This window comes from Orycteropus afer, unplaced genomic scaffold (genome assembly GCF_000298275.1).
Source record: "Orycteropus afer afer isolate SDZICR_OR568_19922 unplaced genomic scaffold, OryAfe1.0 scaffold00082, whole genome shotgun sequence".
Taxonomy (NCBI): Eukaryota; Metazoa; Chordata; class Mammalia; order Tubulidentata; family Orycteropodidae; genus Orycteropus; species Orycteropus afer.
In genome coordinates, this window is record NW_006921669.1 from 11178115 (window position 1) to 11192344 (window position 14230).

Consider the following 14230-nt stretch of genomic DNA (forward strand, 5'->3'; position numbering starts at 1 on the left):
GGCCATGTGTCCACATTTGCACAGAAGGTCTTGGAAAAAACCAAATGCCTAATTGCCCGGGAAATCTGGTGTTGGCAATTAGCAAACAAGGTATTATCTGCAGACAAACCATCCCCCGCTGTCTGCTTGGTTCTAATTACCCCATCACTCAGCCCTGCTCAGAGCATGTCCCTGGGTCATCCCACCGACCTGCTCCAGAGCATGTGTCGGGCCACACGCTGAACACATGCTTTGGGCTCCCAGGGAACTCCAGGATGCTTGAAGGCAAGAGCCAAAGAGAGTTTTGTTTCTCCCTGCACCCGCTCCCTCTCTACATCCAGCACAGCAACACATAAATCATCTGCCTTGCCCATCACTCAGCCAGGCCTCGACACAGTCAAACTTCATGACTTTCTCCATACAAAATTAAAATCCAGCTATACTGTGCAATGCTTTCACTGATCTGCATACAAAGGATGGAGGAGCAGCACGTTTCTAATATAGCTACATGTGTATCATGCACACCCACGTCCGTCGCTCTTCATATACCAAAGCTCAGATAATTCACCAGTTACTGTTCACCAGTTTGGCACAGGAATATACAAACCCATGGTGATGAGTAAGTTCTCAGGTAGTATTTCTTTACTTACTTAAGACATCAGAGTGGTGCTCAAAAATTCCTGAGGAAAAAGAACATGGAAAAGTACCCTTTATCCCCAAGGTAGGGGTGTAGGAAGCTTAATTCTGGTGGGCTGCAAGGCCCAACAAGGCCAGGGATCATTCTTTCAATGGGTAAATGGATAAAAGGACCACCGGAATATCATCAATTCATCTATTGATTTTTGACAGTCTACTTGATTTATTTCTGCTAATAGTAGAGAAAGTTGATATACGGGACAAATATATGTACAAGGTCTATGCTATGTGTCCTGGTTACCAATTACACATGGGCCATTACCCACAGTAAGAACGTCCAAACGACATTAACTGTGGCCCTGTTTACATTTCTTCTACAGAACTAACACAATGGCACCTTCCCCAACACCACGTCCTCCCACGTGATAGTCCAGCTCCATCCAAAAGGCTTGACTCTGGCACATGGGGAACACAAGAGAAAGGCAAATCCAAAAGGCTGACAGGAATGGAGGCTTTTACAGGGCAGACTTGCAAAAGCCAACAAAAAGGAATTCAAGTCCATCTGTGGAGGTCAGGAGGGAAGAATGGTGAGAGAGAGATCAAAGTGAAATGCTTTAGCAGCTCAAGGGCAGAGCAAAAGGTTCTGAGAATTTTAAGAATTACCTACTCCGCTGTTGCAACAAGATAAAATAAAGACCACCCAATGCAGCTTCCATTCCGAGCCCTAAGTGACCCTGAAAGCCAGGACCACATCAAAATTCAATGATTTCACCTCACAGAATCGAAAAACACTGAACATTTCAAGACTGCAAAGGATTGGCCATAAGCCTCTTTGTTATTAGCTTTAGATAATTAAATGTCACTGTCTTGAATATTAAAGGAGGCTCTGGTGATGTAGCAGTTAAGCCACTGGGCTGCTAACCAAAAGGTCAGCAGTCCCAACCCACCAGCCGCTCCACGGGAGAAAGAGGAGGCTGTCTGCTTCCATAAAGATTAATAGCTCTGGAAACCCAGTGGGGATCACCATGAGTCAGAATCCCCTTGATGGCAGTGAGTTTGGTTTTTTCAGTTGGGTCTTGGGTATTTAATATGCAGGCAATCCTTTTTAGTTTCTATTTTGTTGTTGTTAGCTGCCATCAAGTTGGCCCTGTGCACAACGCTAATCAGATCAGACCATCGTGAGCCATGGGGTTCTCACGGGCTAACATTCAGAAGGAGATTGCCAGGCCTTTCTTCTGAGTCTGCCTCAGTCTGGAAGTTCCACTGGAACCTGTTCAACATCACAGCACACCCAAGCCACCACTGACCCCCTGCACTTCAGACTACACTAGAGGCACATTGGTCGAGAAGTGAACCCGGGCCGGGTCTCCCGCACAGAAGGTGAGAATTCTATCACTGGACCACCAATGTCCCCGTAGTTTATACAGTGAACATAAAAACAACCTGATATGGGTGCTCACAGGGTCTCTCTTATACTTGGACCCTCAAACACATTCTTCACCCAATTCACTGGTAAGACAGTTTTTGCAAAAGATTGCATAAATGAAAGAATTATCCAACAAGCCTCCTGTCACAGGTTTAAAGCCGCAAACCAGGTATTTGAGGAGGAGCTAGTTCAATGTATTAGTTTACTCACTGCAAGTAGCTCTGGTGACACAGTGGTTAAAGCACTCAGCTCCCAACCAAAAGGTCAGCAGTTCAAACACCAGCTATTCTCTGGGAGAAAGATGAAACAGTCTGCTTCCGTAAAGATTGACAGCCTTGGAAACCCTATGGGCAGTTCTATTCTGTCCCCTAGGGTCGCTGTGAGTTGGAATCAACTCGATGGCAGTGGGTTTATTCATTGCTTGCCTTAGAGATGTGAGAATTAAAACAAACGCTTCACCTGGGTCCCTGCTATAAAATGCAAGATGTGTCAACTTCAGACACGTTTTTATTTGCTCCCAGAGCTAATGACTTCAATCAAAGCAGACGTTCTTAAAATGAAAAACAGGCTTGATAAGACAACCACAAAGGGAGCCATAATTCATGGACTTGCGTGGAGGCATTACTCAGGAAATGGCCATGAGCAGAATCGCAGGCTTTCTCAGATATATAAAATTGATCCCCCTCCATAAATACAACATTTTTAAAACACGAAGACAGAACCAACCAGCTGACTTTATTTCAAGGCTCCGGCTCTTGCGAATTGTGACAGGTGGTCTCAACAATGGGAACTCCCCAGTTTATCCAAATAGGCCTTCTCCGCTGGCTTTCAGATTTACGTATCAAATAAATGTGTAATTTCAAGAGGATTGTTAAGGCCTGGTCTTTACGATTTTAACAAACTACAATATATATGCTCATTTCCTCTCTCCTGCTGACTGTGAGATGACAGGTATTTGCTGACAACTGCCCCAAATCAAACTGTTTGAAAAGTGTTCTCCTGTCTCTCCTGACACATCTTCCCCGCAGTGTCGTCTCTGAAAATTGATCAGCTCAAGGTCATGTGTAGGTTACTGGCAACTATCTGTTAAGAAGGAAAATTTAAAAAAAAATCCTTTATTACCCTATAAAGGGCTTCATGGCTAGCTGAACTCCCCCTCCATAAATACAACATTTTTAAAACATGAAGACAGAACCAACTGGCTGACTTTATTTCAAGGCTCCGGCTCTTGCGAATTGTGACAGGTGGTCTCAACAGTGGGAACTCCCCAGCTTCTCCAGATAGGCCTTCTCGCTGGCTTTCAGATTTACGTATCAAATAAATGTGTAATAAATGTGTATGCATTATTACTGAAAGCTGAACCTCCATTTCAGTAAATAATCTATGGGGCTTTTTCAATCACCATGGTTGATGTCCAGAGTCAATGGCAATTTTACTGGCATGAACCAGGAGACCCTCTCACAGCAAAGAACACAGAGCATAAAATAACTGCTCCCCAAATGCTAAATAATAATTATGGAAGTGAGCACCAACACATTCCCAAAACTGCAGCACCAAGCACAGTTGCCCATCCTGACCCAGGTGGCATGTTCCAGTTACATCTCCTGCCTCCCAGGATGGTCCAGGAGATGAGATGCCCAGTGAGAGAGAAGTAGGGCTGCTGACCTTTCCTAGAGGCCACGAAAGCCTCGAGTCCCTACAACCCCAGACAGTCGGTGGGGGTGGTCCACGTCCTCTCTTAACCTCAGGCCCACACGCAGGTTCATGGGCCTCCTTGACCTTGTGTCTATGTGCATTCAGGAAACCACTAGGGGAGGTCAGGAACTGTTTTCCAGACCAAACATTCTTCCCACTAATGTTCAAGAGTTATAATCAGCACTCTCACAGGCCCTACCCGTTGGCACCCAACATTCTGAGGGGCTCCACCAGAGCTCCCTGCGTGTGATAAGGTTCTTCTGTTTGCCTGGCTCTCTCTCCCATGGGCTGTGGACTCATCAGGACAGGGCCTTGTCTTATGTCATCTCTGAATCCTCAGCTCCTGATACATCACAGGTATGCAATAAATATCAGATGGATGGATGGATAGATGGGTGCATGGATGGATGGATGGATGGATGAGTGGGTGGATGGATGGATAGATGGGTGCATGGATAGATGAGCAGGTGGGTGGATGGATGGATAGATGGATGAATGGATAGATGGATAGATGGGTGCATGGATATATGGAGAAGTAGATAAATGGGTGGGCAAATGGGTGGAGGGATGGATGACTGGATGGATGGACATATGGAAAGATAGATAGATGGATGGAAACATGTTTCTATGTGTCCAAAAGTGGGCCCAGTGACTACCCTCAGACACGAACTACCACCAAGATCTTATCCCACAGAGGTGTTAACCACCCTGAGTGGAGACACTAGTGATACACATGCCGAGGTACCTCTGAAGACATGGGTCATCTCTCAGATTCCTCTGACTTACCTCTCTCCACAGGCATCCACCTCTGCTCCCTTGCCCAAACAAGATGGGGGCTTTCCTAGCTCCTTCCTTCTTATCCCATTCCCAAGTCCTGTTATTCCTACTTCTTAGCAGCTCCCATATTCAACCACCTCCTAAATCCTCACCATCACAGCCCAGGTACAGATCCTCTCACTTAGTGGGCACCCTGCAACCTTCCTACCCTGGGGCCTGCCCCCTCTAAGCCACAGTCCCCTACAGCCACAGCCATCTAGTCAAAACTGAGGTCTGCTCATATTACTCAACGGTGTTAGGGCCTTGGATTCCCATCCCTCATGGGGCAAAGTCCAGCACACTGGTGGAGCCCTAGCCTTCACAGTTCATGCGTATCCCCCTTTGTGGCCTCATCTCTCTCCATCACCACCATACCTGACCACACCAAACCTTTCCACCTATTCTGGAACACCTGGGCTTGAGCCAGTCTCCAGGCCTTTGCACATACTGTTCCCCTGCCTGGAGTTCTCTCTACCCACCCCCTCCAAAGCAGGCAGATTCCACCTCAGCCTCCAGGCATTCACCTGCAAAGCCCCTTCCCTGAGTTTCAGTGAGGAGCCCCTTCTCTGTTCCCTTGGTACAGAGGAGAGAAACCGGTTAATCAACACCTGAGGTAGCAACCAGCAAAACTCAGACTGGGGGGAACTACAGGACACCAGGTTTTTTCAAAACTCAGTTACAAGGAAAATATACCAGAAGGTAAGAAAAATGATAGAGGCTCTCACACTACGGTGTGTATCAGAGTTACCTAGAAAAAAGCACAGTTGCCATCGAGTCCATGCCACCTCAAGGTGACCCCATGGGTGTCACAGTAGAACTGTGCTCTACGGTGCTTTCAATGGCTGATTTTTCAGAGGCAGACTGCCAGATCTTTCTTCCTAGGCACCTCTGGGTGAACTTGACCCCCCAGCCTTTTGATCAGCACCTTAACTGTTTACACCACTCAGGGACTGACTGGGAAGGTTTATTAAAACACAGCTCGCTGGATCCAACCCCTTAAAACTTCAGATTCAACAGATCCAGGGAGGGGTCAAGAATTTGCATTCCTAACAAGTCAATGCTGACTCTGCCCCAAACTGCCATAGCTTAAAAATAGGCTTAAAAGACATATTGACCAATTGTAATGCATGAATCTTTATTTGGTCCATATTTATTGAATATTTATTATTCCATTCAAATGAAAAAACTGAAAAAATAATGATGGCATTTATAAGACAATTAGAAATTAAAGACAGATCAGATAGTGACAATATGAAGGAATCAATAATTTTTAAGTCTAGTCATAAAATTTTTTAAAGAGCACTTATATTTTGGAGAAGGCGTCCTGGTGGTGCAGTCGTTAGGCATTCAGCTACTAACAGGTTGGTGGTTTGAACCCATGAGCCACTTCATGGGAGAAAGAGGTGGCAGTCTGTTTCCATAAAGATTTACTGCCTTATACCAAAAGTAAATGATCAACACAGTGGCACTAAGGAAGAGGAAGACACAGAGAGGTGCACAAGAAAAACGGACAGCAGAGATCAACCCTTCCATATATACAATACTGTGTTGTCAGTGACAACAAACATTAATCTAGGGGTGAAGAGATGGGTAGACAGGCTGAATGATCAGGTATGTCTAGGCAAAAGGGAATATACTCATGACCGTATATAAGGCTGGCAGACGATATTTCTACATATGTATTTGTATGTGCTATAATAATGTCCAAATACATAATAGAGCTAACAAGGGGCAAAGTTAGGATAACCTCTTTGCCACAGCCAACCACCCTGAGGGAGTGAGTAGTTGGATCTGTGAGCTTGGGACGATGGTCTCAGGGGACATCAAGCACAATTGGCATAACATATTACACAAAAGTTCTGGCAGCATAGTGCCTAAGGCATTTGACCGCTAACCAGAAGGCTAGCGGTTCAAACCCACCAGCCACTCCTCGGAAGGAAGACTGGGAAATCTACTTCCATAGTGATATGGCCTTGGAAACCCAAGGAGGGGTCGCTATGAGTCGGAACCGACTCAATGGCAGTGAATTTGGTTTTTTTTGTTTGTTTGTTTTTATTACACAAAAACATTGTCCTACATCCTACTTTGGTGAGTGGTGACTGGGGTCTTAAAAGCTCGCAAGCGGCCATCTAGATGCAACAATGGATCTCCCCTCATCCAGAGCAAAGAAGAATGAAGAAAACCAAAGATGCATGGAAACAATTAGTCTGAGGGACTAGTAGGCCATGTGATCCTCAGCCTCTATGACCATGAGACCAGAAGAACTAGACAGAAGAACCCTAACCCTGACCCTACCACTGTCAACCTACCACTGTCAACCACTCGGAAAGGGATCCGTGTAGACGATCCTGGGTCACAGTGGGAGAACAATGTGGAAAAAACCCTAAATCATTGGGAAAAAAAAGACCAGGTTTGCTGGTCTGATAGGGCGTGGTGAGAGACCCTCGAGACTATGGCCCCTAGTTACCCTTCAGGTCTGGAACTGAACTCACTCCTGTGGCTTCCAGCCAAACAAGAGACAGATACATAGGTGAACATTTGTATCAGGGAGATTCACTCCTTAGAGCAATCAATCATGGGAGAATAGAAGGGTAGTGTTTGCACAGGGAGATGGATCGGGGAGCAGGAACACATAGGAAATTTAAAAAAAAAAAAAATTACTGCCTTGGAGACCCTACGGGGCAGTTCCTCCCTGTCCTGTAGGGTTGCTGTGAGTGGGAATCAACTCAGTGGGACACAGGACAACAATCCTCATGGTAGCAGACTGCCAGGCCTTCCTTCCAGGGCACTGCTGGGTAAGTATAAACCATCAGCCTTTAGGTTAACAGTCTAATACAAACTGCTTGTGCCACCCAGGGCCTCCTTTATTAGTCCATTAGAACAAACTAAGAATACACATGGATTTGAAGACTTGGAAGGCTTCAGACCAGGGTCTCTGGGGGTGAGCAGAGGTACACATCCAGTGTGTTTCTCCAGGGCTGAGGCTGTTGGTCCAGCCCTAACCAACCCCTGTAGGACCATGACTCCCAGCAGGCACCACAGACAGCAAAGTAGGCATCGGGCCCCAGCTAAGCAGCCCCCACTCCCAGAATGGGCTCCATCAGCCTCAGAGCTCTGGCCCTGGGGGATCAGCTCCAGGCGCCTATACTTTGCAACCCTCTTATGCCCCCAGGGCCTCGGAAAGGACAAAGGACTGTCCTCCGCCTGCTGCTGGGCCCCTCCCTGCCTGAGAAGCCCAGGATCCTGCCCCTGCAGAGAGGCAGGGTTGCTTTAGGGCCCAGGACTCGCTCATACTGCTTTGTCCTTGAGGCGTGCCAGGATCCCGAGCCATATGGGAGGGGCAGAAGCTGCAATGAAGGCTGGGCCTCTTTCCGGTGTGGTTCTCACCCCAGTGAGGAATGGTGAGCCGAAATACTGATGACAGATGTCATGCGGTGGCCCTTTGTACTGCAACAGCTCTAGGTCTGCCAGAAAGGAGGGGAATGTCCTGTGCGGCCCTGAGAGTAGACACAGGGTCTTCCAGGCCTTGCGTCTTGTGATGGGCGGAGGGGCCAGGCCAGGCAGCCAGCTAGGGCTGCACAGCCAGCGGGTGAGTCTCCCAAGAATCGAGTGGCTTGGGAACAGGAGCAGAGCCTCAGTTGGCCCCTTGGCTGGTTCTTGGTGGAACCTATGGAAAAGGAAATGGCTCCCGGTGATGACAAAGAAGACAGGCATGGCAGCAGGAAACACCGAGGTGCAGGCGCCCGTGAGCTGGGGAGGCTGTGTCACCTCTCCCGGGCCCACCTGCTCCCTCAGTAGGACTGGTATTCTCAAGGCCTCTACCACCACGCTTCAATGAACAAAGGAGGTAATACGTGAGAAACCAGCAGAAATAAATTGCTGTGAGCTGTTGAGTCGATTCCTACTCATAGAGACGACACATGACAGGACAGAGCTGCCTCACTGGGTTTCCTAGGCTGTCACCCTCATGAGAGCAAGCAACATGTCTCTTCTCCCACAGAACCAATGGGGAGTTCAAACCTCTGACATCTCAGTTAGCAGCTGGGTCCTTAACCACTGCACCACCAGGGCTCTTGACCTAAATAAACAGTTGCCACCATTGGCTGAATTCTTTCAGGAGGTCAGATACTCTGTCTGCTTTTCACTTTAGCCTCTTTTGTAAGTTTACTCAAATTATTATTTTGAAAGTATTACAAAGAAATGGACAAACTCAGAAATCTATCAGGAAAGCTAACAGTCAGCACCCACTGAATGGATAGGATACTTCATGCTAAGCTAAGAGCTTTACAGGTGACAGGTTGCACCCCCTTACAACATATCTGAGTTACAATGAACCGTCTGTGTATGTGCGTGTGCAGGTACGTGTGTGTGTCGGTTGAGCATACACACAGTTCATTGTGTGTTTAGGGCACTCTGGTGGTGCGATGGTTAAAACATTCTGCTGCTAACCAAAAGGTCAGCTGCTCTGCAGGAGAGAGATGAGGCAGTCTGCTTCAGTAAAGATTTACAGCCTTGGAAACCCAGTGGTGCAGTTTCACTCTGTCCTAGGGGATCACTATGAATCAGACTAGACCCGATGGCAGTGGGCTGGTCTGAGTGCATGCGTGCATCCTATCATTGCTAATATGTGCTAATACAATGTTGCACAGTTAGCTGATGTTATCATTCTCAGATAGTTACTCACAGATGTTCAATATTACGATTTACTGTTCAAAACACTGCCAAACAGCAAGCTACACAAACTAAAAATAATAAAATAAGAGGTATTCGACTTACAACAGAACTGACTTACACAGAGTCATTGGAACATACCCCCAGAGTTAGCTGGGCACTACTTAAATAAACCCACTGCCAGCAAGTCAACTCCAACACACAGTGACCCTAAAGGACAAAGTAGAACTGCCCCATAGGGCTTCCAAGGCTATAAATCTTTACAGGAGCAGATCGCCAAGTCGAGTGGCTGGCGGGTTCAAACTGCCGACCTTTCGGTTAACAGCTGAACACTTAACCACTGTGCCATGAAGGCTCCTTCAGCAAATGATTGGTGATACTTATTATCATCATCATTGTCATCATCATTATTAAACTGGTCCAAGCGCTGCTGAGAGAAGGGTCACGTGCTTATATCATGAGACAGCACCTTCACCCATGCCTGGGGTCAGCAAATGCATTTCCTTTACGTTCTGCTTCTCCAGGATGGTTAATCAAGAACAGAAATCCCCACCAGACAGGAACGGGGCACCTGGAGCCTTTAGGAGAACTAGTGATGGGAAGCACAGGGCCAGCATTGCCAAGGGTGAGGGAGACCATGCCCAACTTCCCACTCAGGGCCACTGTCAGGGTGACGAGGGAGAACTCGGCAAGCCACGTGGCCCTCCTCACTCCATTAAACTCAGGCCCCAACTTCAGCCTGCCCGTCTTCCCACAGGAAGCTGTTTCACATTTTAAAAGTGACCGGGTAAATGTGATTACTCTCTGCCACTCAAGAGAAAGTGCAGGCCCAGGTTTAGACGGCCCCAACCTGTACTGTGAACAGCCTCCCTCAGTCTTCAGAGGCCTCGGCTCAGCTGGGACTCGCTATACGGAGGCTGCACAGAGGGTCAATGAGATTCCGGGCCAGCTGGCAGCACGGAGTCGTTTGCCTCCCAAACACTTCCATCTGTCCCTGGGGAGCAGAGAAGAAGAGGCAGAACACATGAGGGTGGGGACACTGGCTGCTTGGTCAACCACTCTCAGCTGAACTCGACCGAAGAGGGAGGGCAGGCCTCCTCCAGGCAAGAAACCCTCTTCGGCTGCCACGCACCCCCAGGCTGGGGGACTCGAGCCTCCCACCGTCAGTGTGGTGAGGCCTGGGAGGCTGAGGCTTGTGGCACCACTGTTGATAGAAGATGTCAGGACAGGCTTGACCCAGACAGCTGTGTGGCTTATGCACTGCACAAGGGAATTCGGCCGTGGAGGAAATGGGGACTGGGTTTCACTCAGCTCCCCAGGCACGGCTGCGTTCACCCAGAGGCAGGAACACCATTTTCTAACTACAAAGGTGCCTTCTAAAGTCATGAACCGAAGGGCTACATCTACCCATCCAAAAAGCAAACAAACCCATTGCTGTTGTCTAATTTTGACACATAACAACCCATAAGACAGAGTAGAACTGTCCCATAGGGTTTCCAAGGGTATAAATCTTTACAGAAGCAGACTGCCTCATCTTTCTCTCATGGAGTGTCTAGTGGGTTTGAACTGCCAACCTTTCAGTTATCAGCCAAATGCTTACCCAGAGCCCCAGCAGGGCTCCAGAGTAAGCGTCTTTTCTGAGTTTTTACATTTTACAGAGTGGGTGTCTTTTTCTAATTCACCCAAAAGCACCATAGCCATGAAACTTAATAGTGAAAAATGAAGGGAAATGTCTGGTAAGATACTGTGTTCCTCATCACTGCAAGAGCTCAAGCAGAGTCAGCAACCATTTACCTGGATTGGCCTCTATGGATAAATGCCTTCAACCAAGATTCACTAAGCACCTCCCACCTGCTGGGAGCCGTGGAGGCCGTGCAGCACTGTGAAGCCCAGGAGCATTGGACCCAGGACACTGGTTCCAACCCTGGCTCAGCTACTTACCGGCCTTGGTAGACACTGCTAGCTGTCCATTCAAAGTCCATTTCTCCGTTCTTAACAAAACTCTAATTTTACGTGGCTGGGGGGACCCTTCCCCAAACCTGAAGTAGATTATGATTAGCCTAAGCCAATCACAGCAAGCCCCGTCCCCTTCCAATGCCATGAGAATGGGGTTTTGACCCACAATGCCGACTAATGGGACGTGACGGGGGGTTGCTGGGGGCTTCTGAGAAAGACATAACCTGACAGTAAGCACCCTGGGAAGAGATGCGGCCATGTAGGAGATGAGGTCAGCACCAGTGACAGCCATCTTGCCACGTGCCTGAGGATGTGGCCTCCAGGATGAATAGCAGAAAGAAGAGGTGGAAAGAACCACTCTCTGTAGTCGGCAGGTCGTCAAGCTGCCAAATCTGCCTCCTTGGAGCCTGCTGACCTTCGGACTTCCTGTTCTGGGTCACCACCTTCTTTTTCTTTAAACAAGATAAAATCAAGTGTTCCTGTCTTGTGTTTTCAGCCAACACTAATCTACAGCTATGCAACCTTGAACAACGTATTAAACCTCTCTGTGGTTCACTTTTCCTTGTGGATTAAATAGTGATAATAATGACTCTCTTGCCTCCCTGGATTAGTGAGAATTAAGGATAATTAGGGAAAGATCTTAACAAGTGCTCACTAAACAGTACTGGTTACTATGAAGTGTCTCATTTTATCTTTACAAACAACCCAATGAGGTCAGAAATAGGTAGTTATTACCCCATTCAACACCAGAGGAAACTAAGGCACAGAGAGGTTAAACATCTTCCCCAAATCACAGAGCTAGTAAGTGCCTATCTCCAAAGCCTGAGCTTCTTCCACCACATTCCAGCCTTGAGATTGCAGGACTGTATGACTGCCCTCAGGCCCCTCAGTGGCACAAACTGAGTGGTTGGCTGCAAACCCAAAGGTTGGAGGTTCAAAGCCACCCAGTGCTGCCACGTAAGAAAGGCCTGGGGACTGTTTCTGTAAAGGGCACAGCCAAGAGAACTCTGCGGAGCTCAGTAATACCCCATGACAATGGGTCATCAGGAGTCGGAATCAACAGGTGACACCCCTCGGGGCTCAACCATTGGCAATTCGCACCAAAGAGCAGTGAAAACTCAAAGCATGCTGGAAGCAGCCTTGTAGGGAAACTGGCTCCTGCAGTCCCCCAGCCCTGCCCTCAGGACCACAGGATGGTCAGCCTCGTCCCCTAAGCCCACCGTCTACCCCCTCCCTCCCTTCCTCCTCCTTCCCTCCAGGACACTCCCACCACCCTGCTGGCAGAGGCTGCAGCAATGCCAGGAACTTCAGACTCACCCCAGACACCCTGCTCTCCAACGGTACAGGAATGCGGACCTACAGCGAGAACTGCCCTGTCACCAACTGTATTTTCACTGTTGCCCCAGAGGCTCTGAAGCCGACTGGCCCAACTACTCCCAAGGGCCCGGCATGCTGATGGGCGTGCTGTGGGCTGAGCACTTGCTGCGGGGCAGTGTTCCCCACAGATCCGCAGTTTCCAGGCATCCTGGAACAACTGCCAGGAGAAAATGCCTGCCGACCTGTGGTCATAAAGAGGCTCCCCGGGAGTCTCACTGCCGTCTCTGTGAGGAGGGCAAATGGGTGGCAGTGAAGCCTTCATTATCCCAGGTGACTCATCGTGTGTGCCAGTGCCCTGGTGCCAGCAGGTGCTCAGGAACCGCCTAAGAAAGAATTGCTTCCAAAGACAAAGGAAAGAGAAGGGCAAATGCCAAAAGACGGTCAAAAACGTCCTGGGGAGGACAAGCCAGGACCACCCACTGGAGTGTGGGGTTTGGGAGGGTTGTTGGTACACGGCGGGAGTTGCCCAGGAGGCCGGGACACCAGTTGTCCCCCCGAAACAGGCAGCCCCAACAGCAGTGTGTGCAGTCTGTTCCTGGCACGGGGCACAGAGACCTCCAAGTTACGTGGAAGCAAAGCAAGTCCTTTTCAGGGAGTTATACTGTTTTAAGTTTAAAATCTCTAAATACACCTCACTTTTTATACAAAATCTTTAATGCTGGATTTCCAATATTTTGTCTTTAATTTGGAGTCCCTGGGTGCTACCAATGATTACTGGGCTCAGCCCGCTAACCACAAGGTTGAGTCCACCCAGATGCGCAAAGCCAGAAAGGCCTGGATGTACATACAGTCAGAAAGGCCTGGTGACCAACTTCTGAAGAACCAGCCACTGGAAACGCCGTGGAGCCCCGTTCCACTCTGACACTTGTAGGGTCGCCAGGAGTCAGAACTGACACCAGCAATGAGCTGTGGTCGGCCTCTGACTTTGTTATTGTCACTGACAACGCCACACAGCTGATTAGCTTAAGTCAGAGTGTGGACAACCAGGTCACGTTTACTGAATGCCTACTACCTCCCCGGCCGAGGGGTGGTGATGCCTACACAGGGGGAGCACAGGGGACATGGAGTGGTGATGGAATGATGGGGCAGTTCTGCAGCTCGGCTGTGGTGATCATTATACAAATCCACTCATGTGATCAAATGACACAGAACCACACTCACACATTGTACAATATCCATTTGCTGGTTTTGATATTGTACTACAGATACGACATTTAACTATTGGGGGAAACAGGTTGAAAGGCACATGGGACCACATTGTATATTCTGTAACTTCACATCACTCTATCGTTACTTCCGAATAATAATAAAAAAAATTTGATGGAAATAATTAGTAACCTGGGTTAAGACACTGATTAACTTTAGACTTTGCTAAGTGAAGTATGCACAGTACAATTTTAAGACTTACGAAAGGGATTGAAACGGAATATCTAACTTCCAGAGCAGTAAAGAGAACTTGGAAAAAAGAAAACAGAATGAGTGCTGTCTCCCCAAGGACTGAAGTTGCTCCATCCTTCCCCAGGGAATAAAGGCCACCTAAAGGTACTTTCCAGGGGATGGCATGTCTCTCCCAGGCTTCACCACAGTAGAGAAAAACTTCAAGCCAAGGCACCCAGAGGGTCACGCAGAGCATCAGCCAGAGGGTGACATGGCCCCTCACAGGGTCCACCTTTA

At 48.3% G+C, this 14230-nt stretch overlaps 1 protein-coding gene across 1 annotated transcript in view; it reads right to left on the bottom strand.

Annotated features, from left to right (window-relative positions):
* The window catches only part of HSPA12A (heat shock protein family A (Hsp70) member 12A), a 76242-nt gene that overhangs the window by 40089 nt on the left and 21923 nt on the right, over positions 1-14230 (bottom strand). Inside the window, exon 2 of the mRNA XM_007941620.2 lies at positions 5439-5477. Coding sequence (XP_007939811.1) covers positions 5439-5477 — 39 coding nt within the window. The remainder of the gene's footprint in view (positions 1-5438; positions 5478-14230) is intronic.